Source organism: Rattus norvegicus, chromosome 9 (genome assembly GCF_021556685.1).
Source record: "Rattus norvegicus strain SHRSP/BbbUtx chromosome 9, alternate assembly SHRSP_T2T, whole genome shotgun sequence".
Taxonomy (NCBI): domain Eukaryota; kingdom Metazoa; phylum Chordata; class Mammalia; order Rodentia; family Muridae; genus Rattus; species Rattus norvegicus.
This window is the reverse complement of record NC_141542.1, coordinates 33,660,943-33,683,561: the sequence shown is the minus strand read 5'-3', so window position 1 is coordinate 33,683,561 and position 22,619 is coordinate 33,660,943. Positions and strand designations below refer to the sequence as shown.

General features: G+C 38.4%; 1 protein-coding gene across 6 annotated transcripts in view; it reads left to right on the top strand.

Moving 5' to 3' along the window:
- Ptchd4 (patched domain containing 4) overlaps positions 1 to 20,259 on the top strand; it is a 219,105-nt gene extending 198,846 nt beyond the window's left edge. For 2 of the 6 annotated variants that reach the window (NM_001447391.1, NM_001447390.1), the window contains 1 exon segment: positions 1,027 to 20,259. In NM_001447391.1, the coding sequence (NP_001434320.1) occupies positions 1,027 to 2,660 (1,634 nt within the window). In that variant the 3' untranslated portion in view covers positions 2,661 to 20,259. 6 annotated transcript variants of the gene reach the window in all.
- The last annotated feature ends 2,360 nt before the right edge of the window (positions 20,260 to 22,619 follow it).

Below are 22,619 nucleotides of genomic sequence, written 5' to 3'. Positions count from 1 at the left end.
CTTTTATGTGACCTAGGAAAGCCTTTTCATTTGCATCCAGTGTCTACTAATAAAATTCCTGGAGCTGGAAAGATGGCTCTGCAATTAAGAGAGCATAGTGCTCTTGCAGAAGACACAAGTTTAATTCCCAACACCCATATGATGTGGCTCACAACCACCTGTTTCAGGGTGTACGATGTCTCTGTTCACCATAAACACACATGCACACACACATATATTTTTAATTTACATTCTTAAGAGGGGGCTCAGAAGATGGCTCAGTGAATGAAGTGCCTGATGCTCAAGCAAAAATATCCTCATAACCTATTTAAATTCTGAGTGGGCATAGCAGTGCATCTATGATCTAGCATTGGAAGGGATCTCTAGGATAGGCTGGCTAGTGAGATATGCCTCACTGGTGAGCTCTGGGTTCAATTAAGAGATCCTGCCTCGAAAGAATAAGGTTGAAGAACTATCAAATAGGATCCTGACATCATCTTTAAGCTTGCACATGGATGTGTACCTACCCATGCATCCACAAGAAAGAAAAAATGGCCTAAATGATGAATCATATAAATTGATGTGACATGCTATCACATCTATCTAACAATGGTCAACCATTTAGTATCATCTAGTAATTCTATAAATCAACACCCAAATTCATTTAAAAGGACTGCGGATGTGTTAACCACACATACATTGCTATTTAAGAAGCAGATGACAGCTTCGACTCTTGACTGTTTATGGTTAATTTAGGAAGGCTGTGCATGCAGAGAGAAAATGTCATATAGATACTACGTTGTGTTTACAACTTTTTAGGTAAATGTAATAGATAGTAAATATTTTATTTCACATAGAATATCAGTAAATTCAGTCTTTACTTAAATGTGGACAGGGACCAAATATTTCCTCTAAGTTGCTAAGAAGAAAATCACACTACGCTGAAGAATAGAATATGTACATTTAATATCAATAATCTATATGAAATCCACTTGAACCATAGGAGGAAATAAAAGCAACTATTCTTTTTCTTTCTCTTAACATTAGGTCATGGAACTAAAGGAGTATTTGAGCTTCTGTCTGGATGGCGGAGAACCAAAGAGAATTTACCCTTCAAAGACAGGGTAGCAGACGCCTATTCTGATGTGATGGTCACCTACACCATGACCAGTTCCCTGTACTTCATCACGTTTGGTATGGGTGCCAGCCCCTTCACAAACATAGAGGCAGTGAAGATCTTCTGTCAGAATATGTGTGTCTCTATTCTATTGAACTACTTCTACATTTTCTCTTTCTTTGGCTCTTGCCTGGTCTTTGCTGGACAACTTGAGCAAAATCGATACCACAGCATCTTTTGCTGTAAGATCCCTTCTGCAGAATACCTGGACCGCAAGCCTGTGTGGTTCCAGACAGTAATGAGTGATGGGCACCAACAGACATCCCATCATGAGACAAACCCCTACCAGCACCATTTCATCCAGCACTTCCTCCGAGAACATTACAATGAGTGGATTACCAATATCTATGTGAAGCCATTTGTGGTCATCCTGTATCTCATTTATGCCTCTTTCTCCTTCATGGGGTGCTTGCAGATCAGTGATGGAGCCAGCATTATCAACCTACTAGCCAGTGACTCACCGAGTGTGTCCTATGCCATGGTTCAGCAAAAATATTTCAGCAACTATAGCCCTGTAATAGGATTCTACGTCTATGAACCCCTGGAGTACTGGAACAGCAGCGTCCAGGAGGATCTGCAGAGGCTCTGTAGTGGGTTCACTGCAGTGTCCTGGGTGGAACAGTACTACCAGTTTCTAAAAGCGAGCAACATCAGTGCCAATAACAAGACCGACTTCATCAGTGTCCTACAAAGCTCGTTTTTAAAAAAGCCAGAGTTTCAACACTTTCGGAATGATATCATTTTCTCCAGGGCTGGGGATGAAAACAACATCATCGCTTCTCGCTTATATCTGGTGGCCAGGACTAGCAGGGACAAGCAGAAGGAAGTCATCGAAGTTCTGGACAAGTTGAGGCCCCTGTCTCTCTCAAAGAGTATCCGGTTCATCGTGTTTAACCCTTCCTTTGTTTTCACAGACCATAATAGTCTGTCAGTCACTGTGCCTGTTCTGATCGCAGGCTTTGGGGTTCTCCTGGTGTTAGTCCTGACTTTCTTCCTAGTGATCCATCCTCTGGGAAATTTCTGGCTAATTCTTAGTGTCACCTCAATTGAGCTGGGCGTTCTGGGCTTAATGACATTGTGGAATGTCGACATGGATTGCATTTCTATCTTGTGCCTTATCTACACTTTAAATTTTGCCATTGACCACTGTGCACCACTGCTTTACACATTTGTACTAGCGACTGAGCACACCAGAACACAATGTATAAAAAGCTCCCTGCAAGAGCATGGGACAGCCATTTTGCAAAACATTACTTCTTTTCTTATTGGGTTGGTCCCCCTCCTCTTTGTGCCTTCAAACCTGACCTTCACACTGTTCAAATGCTTGCTGCTGACCGGGGGTTGCACGCTTCTGCACTGTTTTGTTATCTTACCTGTGTTCCTAACCTTTTTTCCTCCTTCCAAAAAGCACCACAAGAAAAAGAAACGTGCCAAACGAAAGGAGAGAGAGGAAATTGAATGCATAGAAATCCAAGAGAACCCAGACCATGTCACCACAGTCTGAGGGTGGAGACTTTTTCTTTTCCAGTGTTGCACAATGATGCAGGGCTAGTAAGGCTCAGACCTCAGCTGCTTGGGCTGGCCAGGGGTAACAAGGCAAGTCAGATCAAGAGTGTATTATTCATGACACATCCAAGGGTCTGCTTTTTTCAGAGAAAGAGATGATAAAATGAGGTGAAGTCCTATACAACCTTGTGCTCCATGAGAGATAATTTTCCAGACATTGATCTTAGAGTTTTTTCTGAGAAATGGATGGATTGGTGTGTTAAAATGGAAGGCTAAAATATCTAAAGATTCTTAGAAGAAATGGAGAAGGGAGTAAGTGGTCTCCAGATAGGGGGTAAGACAGAGAAAATGTCTAATTTGTCAAGTCACTTCATGTTTGCTTTTTGAACAGGTCAAGCAAAGGAAACTTATGCACATGGGAAGTACATATTTAATCCTGGCTAAACCAAAGGACTGGACCACCCAATCCACTTTGTGTGTACATATAAGTATACATCTACATGTACTTATATTTGTCTTTAGTGTGCATTGGTGTTTTGGTGAAAGAAAGTGTCCATTTTCAGGTAGGCTGGCCTCTCTCTAAAAGTCAAATCAGCTTTAGCCAAATATATAAGCTCATTAGAGAAGATGCAAAATATCTAATTGGCCACTTGAAATCAACTCAACTGTCTAGATAACAAGATTATTATGAACTGTTTGATAACAAAATAAACAGAAATTTGAATCCATTAAATTCTACATATCATGTTGTTGGTCACTGAGATCCTACCTTTTGAGATGACTTCACAAAAAAAAAAAAAAACCCAAAAGGTATTTGAGTTAATTAGCATGTGAACAAATGTTTAAAATCTAAAATAGTTGAGATAGCTTGTCATTAGCCTTTAACATTTCTGTGCATTTACATGGAAGGCCAGCATGGCTGCTTTTGGATACCTCACTCACCTGAAAATGAGTACTTTAAGCACATTATTTTGGCGTACATCTGTAAGGATACACAGTGTATGTGAGAGATGAAAAGAAATAATGAGACACCCTATCATAGTTAAGCATTCTTATGTTAGATGGTGAAAATACTATGTCGCATATAACAGTTAACACAGGAAAAAGAAAATATCTGGGGAACTTAGTGAGTAAAATGGGTCATCTACCATTCACCATTTCAGCATCAAACAGTCCATAGTATAAGAAAAACTTGCAAACTCTATAGATTCTAGTGTGTTCCTTGGAATACGTTTGGAAGCATTAACCCAGACCATGGTCACAATGATGGTGGTCACCATAACCCCTACAGTGTCATTGTGTTGCTTGTTGGAGTACCGTTGTCTTCATTAACTAGAAAGTAAACTCCTATGGCAAGCACAGCTATCTACAGGTGCCATATTAACTGTGTGTCATTGTGCCTGGACTCTACATTTAAAAAAACAAGTACTGAGGTAAATGTTTCCATTGAGTTGGTGTTTAAAACTGTACCCCAGGCAGGTACCCAATCTGCTGGGTACTTACAAGGACTAAGGCTGCTATTCATGTTGGAGAACATTGCTAGAAAATTCCTTTTCCAGGCCAAATAGAGAACCTAAGGAACAATTTATTTCTGGGTAGAATAAAACAAATGCCTAATGATTACACATCCTGCTAACAAGTTCTTTTTCCTGAGGAAAATGTATAATCCCCACCAATTTGGGTTGTATAATTTAAAGGCATTAGCAATACTAATGCTTTAAAAGGCAAAGTACAACTAGAACTTTTAGAAATTTCCATTCCTGTTTCAGTTTTAGGAAATGATATTGATAGATAACAATGCTCTTCTAAATGATGCAAATTTTTAAATAGACATCATTTAAATAAAACTTTATTGAAATGGCTTTTGTTCTATTCTACCTTAAAGCCACTGTGTTTCAATGTCTCCCCTGATGTGGGTACAATAACTATAGAATTAAGGAGAGACCATAACTTGCCATAACCACATTTGGTGTTTTCACTGTATCTGTAAAGTCATGTGACAGGTAATGCCAGCCTTTCATCTCAAGAACTTCTGTGCTAGGGAGAACAGATGTTTGGACAGTTGGCCTCCGGGCCATGAGCTAATAGTTGAAGTTGAAGTTTCTGAGCAGATTTTGCAGTTGGAGAACAGAATTCCTCTTTCAAAGCTACTCATCACTTATGAAGATTGCTACCACTCACACCTGTTTATAAAGACAGCCACTAAGAAGCTGAGGATTCCATGTCGCTCTGTGTTCAGTGAAACTCCATCACTTCACCTATTTTTGATTTAAAGATAACTTACTTGAGATTTACAGTTACCCTAAACCATTTCAGATCCAAAAAAATAAACAACAACAACAAGATTGACAAGCTAACTGGCAAGCTTGCAAGTCGCCAAATACATGGCAGTACCACTGCATATTCTGCCAAAGCACTGATTTCGATGTCGCCCAAAGCACTTGGGTGGGGAAAGACTTGTTTATGTATTAGGTATTGTCGTCAAGGATCAGACTTGTAGGACAAACAGGAATTTCTCATTGTCCAACTGTCTAGAGGGGTGCATTTTAGAAGGGATGCTATCTTCTCCAGAACACGTGATTCTCTCTAAGGATGTGTAGCAATAATTAACTGAAATGAAATTTCATGCTCTGGAAGAGTTAATAGAATGCCCAAAATGCCTTGTCTTGGTCTTAGGAAATAATATAAGCCCAAAAGGATCTCCCCAAGCATCACGCAAACCTTCCAACCTCACTTTGAAGCAGACATCTCCAAGATTTCCTTCACTGAGTACCAACTACTAAAATATGAGATCATGATTTGCAGGAAACCCTCCAAGCTCAGCCTTTTCTGTTTGTGCATTCCTCTTTCTAGTATGTCAGGTTTTTACTTGCTTTGTCCATTGGGAAGTAGCAATGGCATTCAAGTAGGACTTTACTATCAAACAGAGGGCCATTCGAACCCTAGAAGAAATCAGTGGGGGAATCTTTTAGAATTGCGGAGTATTTTATTTACTTATTGTAATGTATTTTCCCTTGAAATGGGAGATTTTTAAAAACTTGTGAACCCCAGACCTTTTCTTGTTTAAACTGGACTGTGTTCCCCATCAGAATGTGAAACATTCCTTCTGTTTTATGTTCCATTTTCCTCAATGAGGAACTCACGTAAATTACCAGCCAAGATTTGTCTAAAAGTTCCATGGGCTAACCTACATCATGTGGAAGTCTGTTGAAAGAATAGAGATGTACATGTTTTCCGATGGGGTCTTGCAATGACTGTGAACCTCTTTGAAGGCTGTGCACGAGAACCCTATGACAGAGCTATTCTGAACTAAGTTTGTATCACATGAAAGTCTTTCTTCTAATTGATTTCTATCCATTTCCACAGGAAAAATAATTTATGTTTCATCTTGTATGGTGAAAGGAAGAAGTGTGATCCATGTAGCTCCTACGATGCTATAATAGCCATTCTTGTATGTCGAACTTGAGTGTAAGAGCTATGTCCTCCACTCTGTAATTATCCATTTGCACTTTACCATAACAAGCTAATCCTTCTAGACTTGTGATTCTAGCTGGGGATTAACTATTGCCATTCAGAATTGTGCGTATTTTTATATGTTGACTGTAAATATTGTCATTACAGTCAAATATTTTTATAATCAAATATTTATAAATGCATGGCACAGTGCACGCATGATTACTAGTATGTAGATTATTAAAGACACTATTTTCAGGGTTATTACACTTTTTATTAAAATTCTCATATCCTCTATCATGAATGCCTCATGGGGTTTTAGTTGCAAAGACCTAAAGTCCATAAAAAGAACTTCATGCTGAGGGAAGCAATCAGAAAATTGCTTTCTCACAGTGTCAACAACAGCCATCTACTCTAAGATGACTATTGGGAAAGCGCAGGGGCTAAGCCAGGTCTCTGGGTAAAGCACCAGGCAGAATCAGCATTAGGCAGTAATTAAATATGTGCTGGGCTTGCTAAGACAAGACAGAAGTTGCAGTACCTTAAAAATGGACCTGTGATGTTGTCTCCTGAGACTAGAGAATCCTATGATTTACTCCCACTTCCCAGAGAAGAGTCTGTGTTCAACCAGTTTCATTGCTCTTTACACAGCCCTTTCTTAATTATTTCAAAGGTGATCCAGAAAGCTTTCATTTCTTTCAAAGGAATTTCAAGATCACTTTCATTCAGCAACAAATTCTTTATTTTTTGGTTACAAAAAAAGCCAAAATAATAAACAGTTATGACGTTCCTTGGCATCAAGTCAAAACATCTATGGCTGAATTAGTATGCCCTTGCAGTCTCCTCATCTTAAATTTAAATACTAAATTCTGAATCATCTCTGTGGCACAGGTCCTTATGCCAACCTTTTTCCACACAGCACAAAAAATAATTACTTTTTTTACAGCTTTCTGTTTAATATGACTGCAGGGATAGTGACCAAAACAAGCTGCAAGGCCTCTTTCCAGGACATTCAGCACACAGGTGTTGCACATATATGTAGCCCTACTTCCATTTCTGTTTCAGATGACCCATGTTCATCAGATGTTCATCGGTGTGGTAGATAGGAGGGCAGGGGGGACTGCTCTGTGCTCCAAATGTTTGGGGATTTTGTCAGATGAAATTTGAATAAGATTGGAAGATACCGAAAGACATAAAGCTACGTCTAAGAAATCAAGATATCAGGGTATGGGTGTGGTAGGAAGACAGACATCATTACAGTCCTTACATACTAGACTTTATAAGTTAGAAAATAGCACAGAGAGTCAATCGGTGACTCAAAACCAGAGGTAGCAAATGTACCTACACGTAAATATATCTAACCCACTTGATCGTGTTCTTGTTTGTAAGACTCAGACTCAGGGTCTGCTTCTGGATTTCTAAGCATGACCAGATCCATTCTGTGAGTGAAAGCAAGAACCTGAAGGACTCTGAAAAGATTCTTCAAATAAACATTCAGGAAAGTTTTTTTTTCAGGATACTGTAATACACATGATAATTTTGAACATATTTATGTACTTAATGCGGGCCTATGTCTGTTGCTGATGGAGAAGTCATTTTTTCTTCTTGTAAAGAGGGAAACAATTCAAAGAGAAAAATACATGCAACCCGTATTGGCAGTGTGCCTAGCTCTTTATGGACCATATCTTAGCTCTTCTACATCCTTAAAGGGGTTGTCAAGATAAAACCAGCTTAGGCTACACTGGGAACCTCTGTCAGTGAGGCATTTTTAATACAATAAAGTATTAAAAATTATAAGTGAGATCATTGACAAGTTGGCACTTTTATAAACTATAGGACTCCAGCTCTCTCACTCAAATGAATTTTCCCAGAGAAAGCTCCCACAGGTCACAGCAATTATAAAATCCTAAAAATTAAAAGAAGCCTTGATGACGTGGGAATTAGAACGTTTCACAGGCTCTGGGTGATTCTTGCTCCGTTTCTTGAGCTTAGACATTCGTAATTATTTTCCAGTTCGTTGTGTGACTCCTGGCATGCCTGATACAGCTTTCCTTCCCCCTTTGTTTTTTCAGTTACAAAACCACTACATTCTCTCCAGGGCTCTTTCAAACCAGTGGAGAAGTAAGAGTTTTAATGTTGTGGGAAGATTCCCTTGAAGAGTTTCCTGGAAAGTGTTAGGAGTGACCACCATGAATAAAAGATAAGTGGGGCTTATTATAACTGTGTCCCTTTCCAGGCCTGAATAGATTTAACTTGGATTCTTGGAAGAGATTGTTCATGGCACACTGTGAGAAGCATTCCATTAGCTAAGTGTAAGAAAGGAGTAGAATCTCCCACTGAAAATTGAAATCGCTTTCATCACCCAAGTCAGAGGGTTGCGGGGTCTTTATTGGTGGCCATACTGAGAGACCTTGAAAAGGAAATGGGTTGCTGTGGTTTTACAAGTCTTGGCACAATCTGCAGCATTTGTGTATAAATGAATCGGGATAGCCCAGCATCTTTCCTCCTCTGGCATAAAAGTCCGAATGACTGCAAACAGCCCCCGTCCCGCTCACCAGTGTGAGCATTCCAAAGTGTCTGCAGAGCTTATGCGGCAAGCTTCTCCTGTGTTCCCATTAATTATGCATATCCTTCCAGCAATAGACTTCCTTGCTCTTAAGGAGAAAATCTGTCGCCGTTTGAAAAGGACAGAGCTCTTGCTCAGCTACCTCACAGGGATATTTAAAGATAAAATGCCATGCAGCCTTTGACTAAACGGTGACACGCTATTATTTTATTGCCCGTTTACTCAGTAAATTCATACCCAGATAGTTGGAAGATGAACACCGTGTGCAGTTTTACCTGCGTGTGCCGTTTTCTATAGATATTCACTAATGCAGCGTCCCTTGGGAAAGTTGTTCAGTTATCTCTTCGTGGGCATCCCGGAGCATGAAAGTTGATGGAGAAAGAGTATTGGTTCAGAAACACTGTTGCCTAGGATTAACTTACAGACAGTGGCTCATCAGCAAGATGTGTCCTCGAATAGTCTGTGACTGGCTTCAATGAAAGGCCCATGTGCCCTCCTTTTCAGAGGATGGGAAAACATCGATTTGTGTCTTTATCTTATGTTAGGCAAATATGAAACAATAAAGATACTAGAATTACATCCTAAATTTTCCCCCCAGTGGCAAACTACTATTTTCCCCTCCACTAGGATTCTGAACCACTGACTACTTCAAATCAGTGAGGGGAAAACTGCTAGAAAGGATAGCTATCCCCTCACAAGTCAATAAACCATGGGTGTGACTGTAGAAACTGAGAGATTTATTTCTTTTCCTTTCCCAAAAGAAATGCCACAGGTTCCCAATCCTGTAGAGATACTATCTCTACAGAAAAAATGAAGAAGAAAGATAACACGTATGAAATTGTAAAGGTCTGGCATCCTAACAAAACAAATCCCATAGCGAAACACCATTGCCAGTTGCCTTTGTCGTAGAATGACTTTTTAATATAATATTCCTATTACATTTAGGTTCTTTGCATTCTTTTAGTGAAAATAACCTTATGTATCACCCCCGAGTTCCATTAAAGGATTAAAGACCTCTGTTCCAGAATTCTGCACATAGGGCTCTAACCCTAAAACTACCTTCTGGACAGAAACTTAAAGGGAAAAAAATGTACCAAAAAAGTGTGACTTAGTTATATTTCAGTGTCAAAATGTCTTCTCCCAAATTACAGACTGCCCAAATACACACCTTAGGTCTTACTGAGCATCAAATATTCCAACAGATATTATTAAAACGGTTCAAAATGTCATTTCCATGTTTTTCATTTTCTAAAATTTGGTTCATGGTCAAATTTATATGTGTTTCCGTTCTCAGTAAACAAAATACAACAATTTGAAACTGAGGTTTTTGTAACTATCAAGGAAATAAACAAGTGTGGTTCTCCATACTGAATGATTCTCGCACCTCCATGGGTAGGAATTGGTTGGCAAACATTTATTTTATTATTTTTTTCAGGTCTTAGTTGTACATTTATGTAATTACTTTAGTGAGATTTTTCAGGATCATATGACATAACAAACCTACACCTGAGGCATACAGTTAAAAAGTCTTAAGAAAAATAATAATGGAGTCTTTGCTGCTTGTGAACATTCTTCAGGCTTCCTTTAACTGTAGGACTGCTAGACAAACATTTATGAAGTTATTATTTTCACCTTGGACGTCAGCAACAGATAACTGCCCCCTTGCACGAAGGGGGCATTTATTTATATTTTTAAAGTCATAGCATATCCAAGATACTAACACCATGAAATTCCTCGTCTTAATTGCTCCTCCGGATTTTTTTTTTAATCATTCCAAATGCTATTAAAGTCAAGTCATTCCTACACTCACTGCATTGCCCTTGAGCTCTCATTGCAGATACTAAATGACATAACACCCAACTTATTCATCTAACCTCAGGGAGTCCGTTCAACTTCCTGTCTTTTAGGGGAAGGTTCTCTCATAGGCAAGTGTTAAATTTCCCAAACAACTCCTCTTGACTTCACAGTGTGATATACTATAACCTAGATGCTTATATATAAATACATATGTATGTATAGAAATACAGATGTGTGTGCTTTTAGTTTGTCATTTTGATTTGATTTGGTTGGGTTTTGTTGAGGCAGGGTTTCGTTGTGTAGCCCTGACTGGCCTTGAACTCACAGAGATTCCCTGCCTCTGTCTAGAGAGTTCTGGGATTAGCAGACCTAGCCAGGATTTTTATCCTTCCTGGAGATCTGTGTTTGTTATTTTAATGGCTTGGTTATATAATTGGAGATAGGGTCTTTCTATTTGGCTCCAGGTGACCTGGAGTATCCCCAGATGATCAGTGTGTGTCGCAGCCTGTGAACCTGTAACTCATAATGACCCTGCCTCCACCTTTCCCTCCTTCCCAAATTCTTGGATTATAGGTGTGCACCATAAATCTTGTTTTCTGTTTTTATTATTGTTTAACTTTTAAGGATATTATTTATTAAAAAAAGAACGCTATGGTATGCATCAGCTAGCCCTACATCATTAAGAAAACTCACCATCCAAAGCAAATTAGTATGTCTTGGCCGTGTTACGAGACATTTTTTATGAAATCCAAAGTCCATAAGCAGCTCTACAATATGGAAATTAGGAATCTATTACCAAAATAGCGCCAGTCATTGTACTAATTTCGAATCTGAAAGAATGTGTAAGCTGGCTGAAGTAAATTCTGCCCAAAATTTAGTGCATTATCTGGGCCAATTCTCTCTGAAGTTTATTGCATTGCAGTAAATCCCTGTAGCAACAGAAAGTCTAAAACTGCTTGGATTCATCACTTTTCTCACCATCTGAGAATACAACAATAAATCAGAGACTTGTCCCGAGGCAGTGAGCCGGCTTAGAAAAGAAAGTCCACCATGCCTCACAGGATTCGCCTCCACATCTGTGTGAAATTACAGGCTGTGGGCAATCACGCCTAAGTCAGTCAAATCAAGATTTTGAATTTTCGAGTTTCCAAGTCTGTTGGGTTCTGGAGAGTCATGTGGCTGTGGCATTATGAAGAATACGTAACTAACCCTCATCCACACGATTTAAGTGCACCAATCACAAAGTTAGAGCACACATCAAAGGCTATTCTCGGTACTGAGCCTCTTTGTCTTTGATAACAGCATTTTCAAAATTAGAGCCACGCCCGTGGGAAGGTCTTATTTTGGACAATTTCTAACATTTAGAAAGGAAAAAAAAAAAACAAGGAGGCTTTTGTTTCTTTGATGAAATGATTTAATTTATTCATTAGCTGTTTTCCCACCAGTACTTAATATTTGAATTGCTAATTTACTTTTTCTTTTCTTTTGGGGTAAATTTTTTTTTCTCATAACAACTAAACTGCATTTCCTTTTGGGTAAGAATGAGTATGTCTGGCAAGAGGTGAAGTCAAATTTTAGCAAAATATAAGATGAATGGATATGTGAGCATGCTTGCAAGCACACGATTTAGAGAAATTCTGCTCAATGTTTCTTTGTGTGCATTAAGCAGAAATTCCCCACGCTTTGCCTTAGAAGCTGTAACACACAGGACATTCCCCTTAGAGATCATTTTATATATATATATATATATATATATATATATATATATATATATATATACATACACACATATATACATATATACATATATGTATATACATATATATACATATATATACATATATGTATATACATATCACAACATTTTTAAAAGAAAAGAACCCTGTAGCTTCTCACTTGTGACCTAATGCAAAAAGTGAATTATTTTTAGCAAACTCGACCTCTCAAGTGATATACTTAGAATATATTTTTATTTCTTCTTTTCTGGATGATTCTGTCCTATAGCCAATTATACAGGAATAAGGCTTCAAATAAAGGACCCAGTTTTATGTTTATTCAATTTTCACTTCTGGTAAGTTGAAATGTAGCCTCCTAGAGCTTTACAGTGAGGTAGTTAAATATAATTCTTAAAACTCTGTACGAAAATTTTTTTTAAAAAATCTGGAAAAAAGATTTGGCTTGGTTTCTGCTTATTCATTTACTTCATAATTTTTAGAAACAAAAGGATTGTAAACGATCAGAAAAAAACTTAACATCTATAAATCTCTAAGAGAATTCAAGCTCCTATTCACTCCACGTGGCTAGGATCTCATTCATTTACTCTCCTTGTGACTTCTACCTTATCCATTTACTCAACAAATATTAGGGGTACCTGACATCTGAAGAGGAAAAAGCTCAGAAAAATACCAAATTAGATCTCCCAACTAGGTGAGTAGAAGAAATCTCTTTCCATGATATTTAAGGAAGCTGAGAAAGGAGTTGTGAACATCTATACTGAGTATGAGGTTAACATGTAGAGCCAGAAGAGGGAGAACAGGTTATGATCAGAAACATGTGGTTCCGTAGCACCACCCCTCAGGGTGGGGGCAGGTGCAATGGAAAACAGGAATCTATTGTGAGAATGCTGTATGTGGTTATCAGGATTTAAAAAGACTGTTTGAAGGAGACACTCCTAGGCTTGAAGTCAAGCCCTCACATAATTTAAACACAACAGTCATCACTTCTATATGTCTGTATTTTTTTATTCCCTGTTAAAGTCCAGAACTAAAAACTACAGCAACAGCCCATAAGTTCACATTTCTGTCACTAAGGATAGAGTGGTGGCAAGAGCCAGTTTATGGCAGCAGGTTTGAGGTCCCAGAAGCTCTCTGGTCACATCATATGTAACAGAAGGTCCTCAAAGTTGCAGCCCAGAGAGATGTAACTGGATAAACTAGACCCCAAATCCTCCAGGAAAAGCAACTTGATCATTACATAAAATTAGTCATCTAACAGAGTAGGGCTAATGATCCTGACTCAACAGAGAGTTTCAAGGAGTCCACCGTAACCAGCTCTGTGTTTCTATGATACGATGATGCATCTTTTCAACAGGAACATATGTAACAGTTGTCTGTACAAAGAAATCAGATGACATGCCATGAGAAATCACAGCACAATCTACCCCACCACATGAACACCCTCTTCTCAATGTAAAATTTAAGACCATGCATTGGCTTAAGTGCTTCAAATCACATTTATAATTTTGACTGCATTCATTTATTTTGCATGTAGAGCGTATTTATGTCACCCCATACTATGTCATTTAGAGGACAATGTTTGGGAGTATTTTTTCCCATAGTCATGTGTGTCCTAGGACTTGAGTTCAGGTCATCAAGTTTGGTCACAAACAGTTATCTACTGAACCATTGTGCCAACCCTCAATCATTTCTTAAAATCACTTGCATGTGATTGACTTTTACATTGTTTTGAAAATCATGGTGAAATGTAATATATGTACATAATTTCAAAGGGTAGAAAGAACTCATTTGAATATTAATAACTTCTTTTTTATAGTTGGAGAAAATTCGTCATAATCATTGGTATTCTGAGTAAAATAGCAACCCAAATTATTTCTTGTTGCCATAATAAAGGAAGCTATGGGGAGGACATTTTAACCTTTATATCGGAAATGAGCCTTTGCCAGTGATGTTAGAGTTATAGCTATGGCTGCAGCTGGCATGGGAAGGCTATCTTTCAGAATGTTTTAAAAAGGCCCTTAGTTTGTATAACTGGGATCGACACAAAGGCCTCCAACCAAATAGTCTGAAGAAATGGAAGTCAGCAAATACACTGCAAGGGGTGATTTGAATAACGTCTGAATTAACACAGCTGATGACTTTCAAAGTCAGGTGGCAATCAGCATGACCTAGAGAAATTTTCCAAAGTCCTTCATGCCCTGACTGGATATCAAACCGATGAAGTCAGAAGCTATGGTGGACCTTCGGTCTTTTTTATAAGTACCCTAGCAAGTCCAATATGCAGCTGAATTCCAAAACTAGTGGCTTAGACCACAGATCAAAGACATCAATTCAGTGAACATTTAGGAAGGAACACTAAGCAAAGAAATCTTTTTAAAGTCACACACCAAGAATCACGATACAGATCTATCATCCCAGCCTTTAGGATACTGAGGCAGGATGATCGCAAATTTCTCAAAACCATTCTTTGTGACATAGCCAGACCCTGTTACAAAATGAAAATGCAGAATAATGGGTAGTATTCATTGTTTCAGTACAAACCAAAAATTTAAATTCCAAAGGACATACTCAAAGGTAAAGAGATGATTTCTAGTAGAGGCAAATCCAGCAGCAGTTCATCATCCTTACCTTAAAACAGGGAAGCTTCCTCTGGGCAAGCCACGAGACAGAAAGCCAACAAAGTCATGGGAGCCAAAGGCAGACTGTGTTCCTGGATCTGGAACACAGTTTATCTTCAGGGTTTACTAGCAGAAGAATTAACAGTTTGGTATGAGAACCTATGAGCATGGTGCCGAAGAAGTTAGATTTCCTTTTGCGGACTCACTTGAGCAGCGCTTGTCACATCAACCTGGGGAAGACATTCATTTCTGAGAGCTGTTATTACCTCTGAGAATGGTACTAAGAAATCTGTTACAAATGTGCCAAGAAGGTCTTCTATTATGAGTAAAAAAAATACATTACTTTGAACTAAGGCCCATAGTATGAAAGATGATAATTTTTTGAAAAGTTTGGTACAAAGGGTTTAGTTAGAAAGTGAAAGATACCAGGTAAAGCACAGGACTTGACTTAAACCTGATATCAATTAGCAATGGATACTCTCAACAAATAGATATGCAATGCTGTTTGTCACTTATGGGAAATTCATAGTTAACAATATGTCATATTTCAATTTGCTGAATCTGACAATCTAAGGCTCTGAGTGTGTGTCAGACGGGAGATAGGACCAGAAAGAATGGAGAAGAAAAGATATTATTAGGCTAACAAAAGGTTGTTTTTCATGTAGGATGGATAGAGGAAATTGAGCACATAGTAGCTTTAATGTAAAGTACAAGACACTCTTGTGTTGTTTTTCAATGAACACATACAAAAAAGCCATTTATACAAAGGAGCCATCGCTCAATTCAGTACAGCTGACAGCCAATATTAACCATCCCAGACTCCAAGCATACACTCCAGGCTTCAGAACAAAATTCAATCTTTACCTGTATATGGAACGCTTAGTATCAAATAAAACGCACAAAAATATAGTAATAGACCTAAGGAGGAATGCTAAGTAAACGAACCCCAGAGCACTGAAAATCTTTCTGCCCCAGCTTCATCAAAAATTGACATCAAAACCCTGAGTGTACTCAATGGTGGCAAAAGGTGATCCCTCTGAAGTGTTGTAGCAGCAGAAAATATTTCATTTCTCAAATGGATCGACCACAGAGCATCTTCACAGACCAGTGCCCATGTATTCAGGAAACAGTGTGTCATGCTTTACTAGAAAAGCTTGTCTGTGTCACTAGAGTAATGATAACTATACATTAGAAATTCAAAGGACTATGTATCCACAGGTCAGTGTGAAAATTGGCTATTTCCAAAATAACATCACTGCTTTCTAGATCTCACCCACACAGAGGAATAAACTGTTTATGGGTAAATATGTCATCGCTTGAGTAATCGTAATGGGAGCCTAGGCTTCATCAAAGATAACTCCAATCTGACTTCCCCTTTCTTCCAGTACAAGTTCAGAATGAAGAAAGTAAATAAATAGAAACCAAGTTGGGCCAGACCAAAAAGGGTAAAGTCTGAACAAAATTTACCAAGTGGCCAAATTTTCATATTTGTGAAAAGCATTGTAGTGGTATAACATATTTGGGAAGTCTTTGTCTCAACACGAATCAGTTTTCCCTTTGAGTAGTCTAACAAAGAGAGGAAAAGAGTTGCCTACAAGTGAGACGTGTGTGTGTTGAAGATGCTTGTGACCAGTACATAAACAATTTAAATCTTCTAATAAAAGCAACACTTGGAAATTTTAGTTCTCAGATCTCCAAGGGTCAAAATGCACATACCAAAAACAATAAAGAATTGTTACGGGGCATATCAATGATCTCCTGCAAATGTTTTAATAGTTTTTGTTCATTTGCTAATAATTCATTATGACTAAATCTGTGAACACGTTTTTAATCACCACTGTTTATCTGTAATGTAATTACCCACTTGGATATTCCTAAAGCAAATGGGTTGGATCAACTAGTATGTTCTTACCCCTGTCATTTGTCTGCCTAGGTGTATTTATAACCTGTGCTTCATGAATAGCTCCTGACCTATGCGGGAAATAACAATATTCTGAGAATTTGAAAATATGAGTTTAGGAAAGAAGATCAGAAGCTAAGGGAAACATTGAGTGGTTGTGTAGAAATACTAATAAAAGAAGGGATGGTCCAGAAGTGATGCCTCCATTTCCTTCAGGTTAGGATGACAAAGTCTGAAAACACATGGCTATAATATCTAAATTAAGATAAGCAATGGGGGCTGGGGATTTAGCTCAGTGGTAGAGCGCTTACCTAGGAAGCGCAAGGCCCTGGGTTCGGTCCCCAGCTCCAAAAAAAAAAAAAAAAAAAAAAAAAAAAAAAGATAAGCAATGACATAAATCATGAAATAATATCAGAAGAGTATGTCTTGTCTACTGATTTCCAAGTTTATGTATATTTTCCTGTCTAAAGTGATCGAAATTCCTCAATTATTTTTAACTGAGTTGTTCTTTACTTCTCTTAATAGACACATTTATGCTTCTATTTCATATGACTATGCTAAGCTTGTACTCAGTCTTGGGGGAATGGAGAATTACTCTAGGGCGTTTCCTCTACCATTAAGTTGCCTGTGATCATTTGGAAGATGCTCACAAAGGAACCGGTCGCAGTGATAAAACATGACTACATTGCCACTTGGTAAAGGAAGTGCACTTCAGGTGCCTTGGAAAGGGTGTTGGATCCACTCAGCACTCTGCAGACTTTAACGCCAAGTGAAGAACTAATGGTTAAGGGGAGACACCACTCAAATCTGCCTCCCACCTTCTTACTTCCTGTCTCTCTTCTTTTTAGATTATCCTAAGTATCCGATATACACCCATTTGAGAGGCTCTGTTTCCAGAGTGCAGAAAGTACTAGTGTGGTGAACCGCACAATAAACTTGGACGTCCCCTTGCCTGTGCATTCCTTCCTAGTAACATTAGCTTATAGTCAAGCATCCCTTAAATATTTATCAGTAGCTTAAATATTAACAAAAGCCATTGTCTCCTTTGGCAGCACAGGGATTGTATTCGCATCCTAGCTTGTCAATGGGGGAAAAGGAATATATTTGAAGCAGGCAAACATTAGCTTGCATCCACAACAGCAAGTGTAAGTGACTGCTCTCCTCCTGTACAAGAGGGAAAAGAAACTACCCTAAGCCATTTTCCTCTGGAATTTTTGAAATATGAACACAAGCACATGAAACTAGCCTGGTATATGGATGAAGAAAATACACCATCCCATGCTTGGGGTAATCCCTTCCTCCCTCTGAATGAATAATTTATTGGTATTGTACCTGCTGTTTCCAAGTGCACATTAATGATTTATTTCTTGGTCTTAAAAACAGATGCTCATAACTAAAGCACAGGTTCTAGAAGATTGTTAAGGAGTCTTCTGATGGTGAGAAGAATTAAAGTGAAAGTAGGTGATTTAAATCCTCAGGTGGAAGAATGAATAGATGTTTCCTGTAGAAATTGTACCAGTTTTGTTTTCTGTTCTCAAAGAGAAATTTCTCTTCTTGTAAGTGTTCTGTCATGTCAAGCCTGTTTTGTTCCCCTTACCCTTAGCAAATTTGTTGTTAAATTCAAGAAGAATTCTGACGGAGACAGTGAGGAAAGCAGTTGTTCATTCAGGTTCTTAGAGCTTTTTCAGTCCTGCGTCTTAGTTATGAGGGTCTTGCCAAAACAACAGGTGTATGCGTTGATGAAGCAGCATTGACTTATTGTTTCCAAGTGCATTATTAATCATACATGGTTTCAGCATCTGGGAAGCCCCACGAACAAGAGATTACAGGTAACAGTGTCTTGGGATATGTGGTAACGTTCATTTCTACTGTTTTTGCTTCCACCTGGCTGTCCGCTGAAATTGCTATTTACCTTTCTACATGCTTGAATTTTGAAGCTGAGGTGATCTGAGCTGTCTCTCATACATACTGTGTGTTCCTTCCTACATAAGGAAATTGGCTTGTGGAGAACAGTGGATATGACAGACTACAATCATTTTCTTCTTGCATCTGCCTCTGCTTCTAAAACTGGGGGGGTGCCTGCTAGCCAACCGAGTGTGTTTCTACCTGAGAATCTTTCCCCTCCTGTACACATGGAGCTTGCATTCTGGGCTCTCCTTTTCTGTATCTGTTCCAGTCAACAGCTTCAAGGAAACATACAGGAGACACGGTGGGCAATGCTTGATTAAATATATCCGGAAATGAGCTAACCCTGAAACCTTTTCACTTATAAGCAAAACCGACTGAAAGGCTTTGACAAATGTTTTTGATGGATTTGGGTCTGAGACGTGAGTCTGTCATCTCATTAAATGTGCTGTCCTCATCCTCCAAGGTACCAATAGCAAACGCACATAATTGCAGGTTGCTCAAAAAGACTATTAGAAATGAAATAAACTTCAGTGGCTTGTAAAGAATGCTTAATGGCATATACTACTGTGTTTGGAACCTGGGTGTTCAGTCTGGAGTCATTGTCGTTGTGTTATTTGCTTCACAGCTTTGTCATTGCTGCCTCCCAGGTGGGAGTTTGGAACTGTTAACCCATTCAGCACATTTAACTCTTGGAAACACTATGTGTTAAGGTGGTATGAAACAAAGCCAGCGTTGCCAGGCAATACAGAAAAACACTGGAATGCAATAAAGAAATGTAGATACTACAGATGACTCCTTGACGCTACCTGGACCCTCATTTATTAATGGGGTACACAAGCTATTCTTGCATCTTGCCACGGTCAGACACTATGACGTCAACTCCATTCATGGCGGAAGTTTTAAGAGGCAAGGTATTTTTAAATGATGTGGTGATGTTCTAGGCGGCATTAAAGCTCTATATAGCGAATGTCTATATTCTTACTAGTCTAGAAAGAAAAGCAAAGATAAAATAAAATGTCCTCTCTTTCTTCCGGTTCAAGATTATTTTCATAGACAGTACAGCACACCAGCACACAGCACCCCTCTGGTACAAAAATGTTGGGAGAAAAGAAACTGGTGTCCTTCTGGAATCTTCTAAAGCATCAGTAACAAAAGGTAAATCTTTTAAGGTGGAGTGAGTAAAGTTTTTAAGGTGGAATGCCATTGTGTGAGTTTTATCTATGCTTTGTCTAAAAGATAGTTTTGGCTGGACTTAGAAGACTCAAAAGTTTCTCTACGCAGCCTCAATCATAAACTTTGCTTCAGCTGCGGCAGCTTGGATTCATTACCACTTAGTGGTAGCACTATTTAAACATGAATATTCCTAACATGAAAAGCTATTATAGGTATATATGGATTTATATAAAGGTTGATGACTATAACGCTTTTTTTATACTAGAAAAAAAAACATGTGAAAAGAAAAATCAATCTGATGAATGCTGTTAATTATTTTAACTTTTTTATTAGGTATTAAATGTTCATACAAATATTCTCTCTATAACTTACCAAGATTTATCAGCTTGTATAATTTTTATAATCAGAAGAGTCTGGTTTTCTAATTAAAGTTTTGTCAAAGAAAATGAAACCGCGTGGTCCTTTCCTCCTGAGGAAGCATGGACGCGTCAAAAATGGTGTCCAAGTTTTCTCTCCTCCTGCATGTGGTTCATAAAAGAGACTGCATGCAGACAACATACCTAGATCTCAGGGCTTGTTAAATCCCCACCAATATAGAAACAATGAGAATACACTACTATATCAACACACTAAAGCCAAAACCTCCACATCATTACATGCTTATTAGAATAAAGACAAGATTCATGTTTACTTGAAAGTTACTCTTGGCAGGTGGGGACATCCTTGTGGAGACGGGTAGGGAGGAGTCAGAGGGTGAACCAGGAGTGGGTATGAACTCTGGAGTGTAAAAAAAAAAAGACTAAATAAAAATTTTTTAAAGTTACTCTTTGCTTCTCCCTAACTGGGCAAAATGCTAACAGCATGTCCCAAACATTTACCAGCTTTCCTCCCAACAATTGTTGGAAAACTCCACATCTAGCAAACCTTTGCTATTCCACTCCATATCCTAAAAGTGAAAATGTCCATACCAGTGAATTTTGGTATCCATGAGTCCTAGAATATTAGTTTCTTGTTGTCTTGCTGAGTCAAAGTCCCTAATAAAAGCAATCTAAGAAAGAAAATGCTTATTTCACCTCAAAGTTGCAAGGTATAGTCAGTTCATCATGGCTATGAAGCATGGAGGCAGCTGGTTGCAGTCAGAAATGAAAAGAGAGAGATAACAGAAACTGAGGAAATTCAAAAAATTATCAGATCCTACTACAAAAACCTATACTCAACAAAACTGGAAAATGTGGAGGAAATGGACAATTTTCTAGACAAATATCAGGTACCAAAGTTAAATCAGGATCAGATAAGACATATAAACAACCCCAGAACCCCTAAAGAAATAGAAGCATTCATTAAAAGCCTCCTAACCAAAAAATGCCCAGGACCAAATACATTTAGAGCAGAATTCTATCAGACCTTAAAAGAAAACCTAAGACCAATACTCTTAAAACTATTCCACATAATAGAAACAGAAGGAGCACTACCCAATTCATTCTATAAAGCCACAATTATGCTTATACCTAAACCACACAAAGACCCAAAAAGAAAGAGAACTTCAAACCAATTTCCCTTATGAATATTGACACAAAAATACTCAATAAAATTTTTGCAAACCGAATCCAAGAACACATCAAAACGATCATCCATCATGATCAAGTAGGCTTCATCCCAGAGATGCAAGGATGGTTCAATATATGGAAATCTAAGAACGGAATCCACTCTATTAAAAAAAAATCAAAGAAAAAGCCACATGATCATCTCATTAGCTAAGCATTTGACAAAATTCAACACCCCTTCATGATAAAAGTCCTGGAAAGATCAGGAATTCAAGGCCCATACCCAAACATAGTAATAGCAATATACAGCAAACCAGTAGCCAACATCAAACTAAGTGTAGAGAAACTTGAAGCAATCCCACTAAAATCAGGAACTAGACAAGGCTGCCCACTCTCTCCCTACTTATCCAATGTAGTACTCCAAGTCCCAACCACGGCAACCAGACAACCAAAGAAAGTCAAGTGAATACAAATTGGAAAGGCAAAAGTCAAAATATCACTAGTTGCAGATGGTTTGATAGTAAACTTAAGTGACCCCAAACGTTCCACCAGAGAACTCCTAAGCCTGACAAACAACTTCAGCAAAGTGGTTGAATATAAAATTAACTCAAATAAATCAGTAGCCTTCCTCTACTCAAAGGATAAACAGGCTGAGAAAGAAATGAGTGAAATGACACCCTTCACAATAGTCACAAATAATATAAAATACCTCAGTGTGACTCTAACCAAACAAGTGAAAGATCTGTATGACAAAAATTTCAATTCTCTGAAGAAAGAAATTGAAGATTTTAGAAGAGGGAAAGAACTCCCATGCTCATGGATTGGCAGGATTAATATAGAAAAAGGGCCATCTTGCCAAAAGCAAACTACAGATTCAATGCAATCCTCATCAAACTTCCAACTCAATTCTTCTTGACTTACAAAGAGCAATTTGCAAATTCAATTAGAATAACAAAAAACCCAGGATAGCAAAAACTAGTCTCAACAATAAAAAAACTTCTGGGGGGAATCACCATCCCTATAGACCTCAAGCTTATTACAGAACAATAGTGATTAAAACTGGTATTGGTAGAGAGACAGGCAGGTAGATCAATGGAATAAAATTGAGGACCCAGAAATGAACCCACACACCTTTGGTCACTTGATCTTTGACAAAGGAGCTAAAAGCATCCAGTGGAAAAAAGATAGCCCTCACAGAATTCTCCCCACCGCCACCCATTTCCCCTGCTTTTCACCTCTGAGAGGGTGCTGCCCTCACTCCA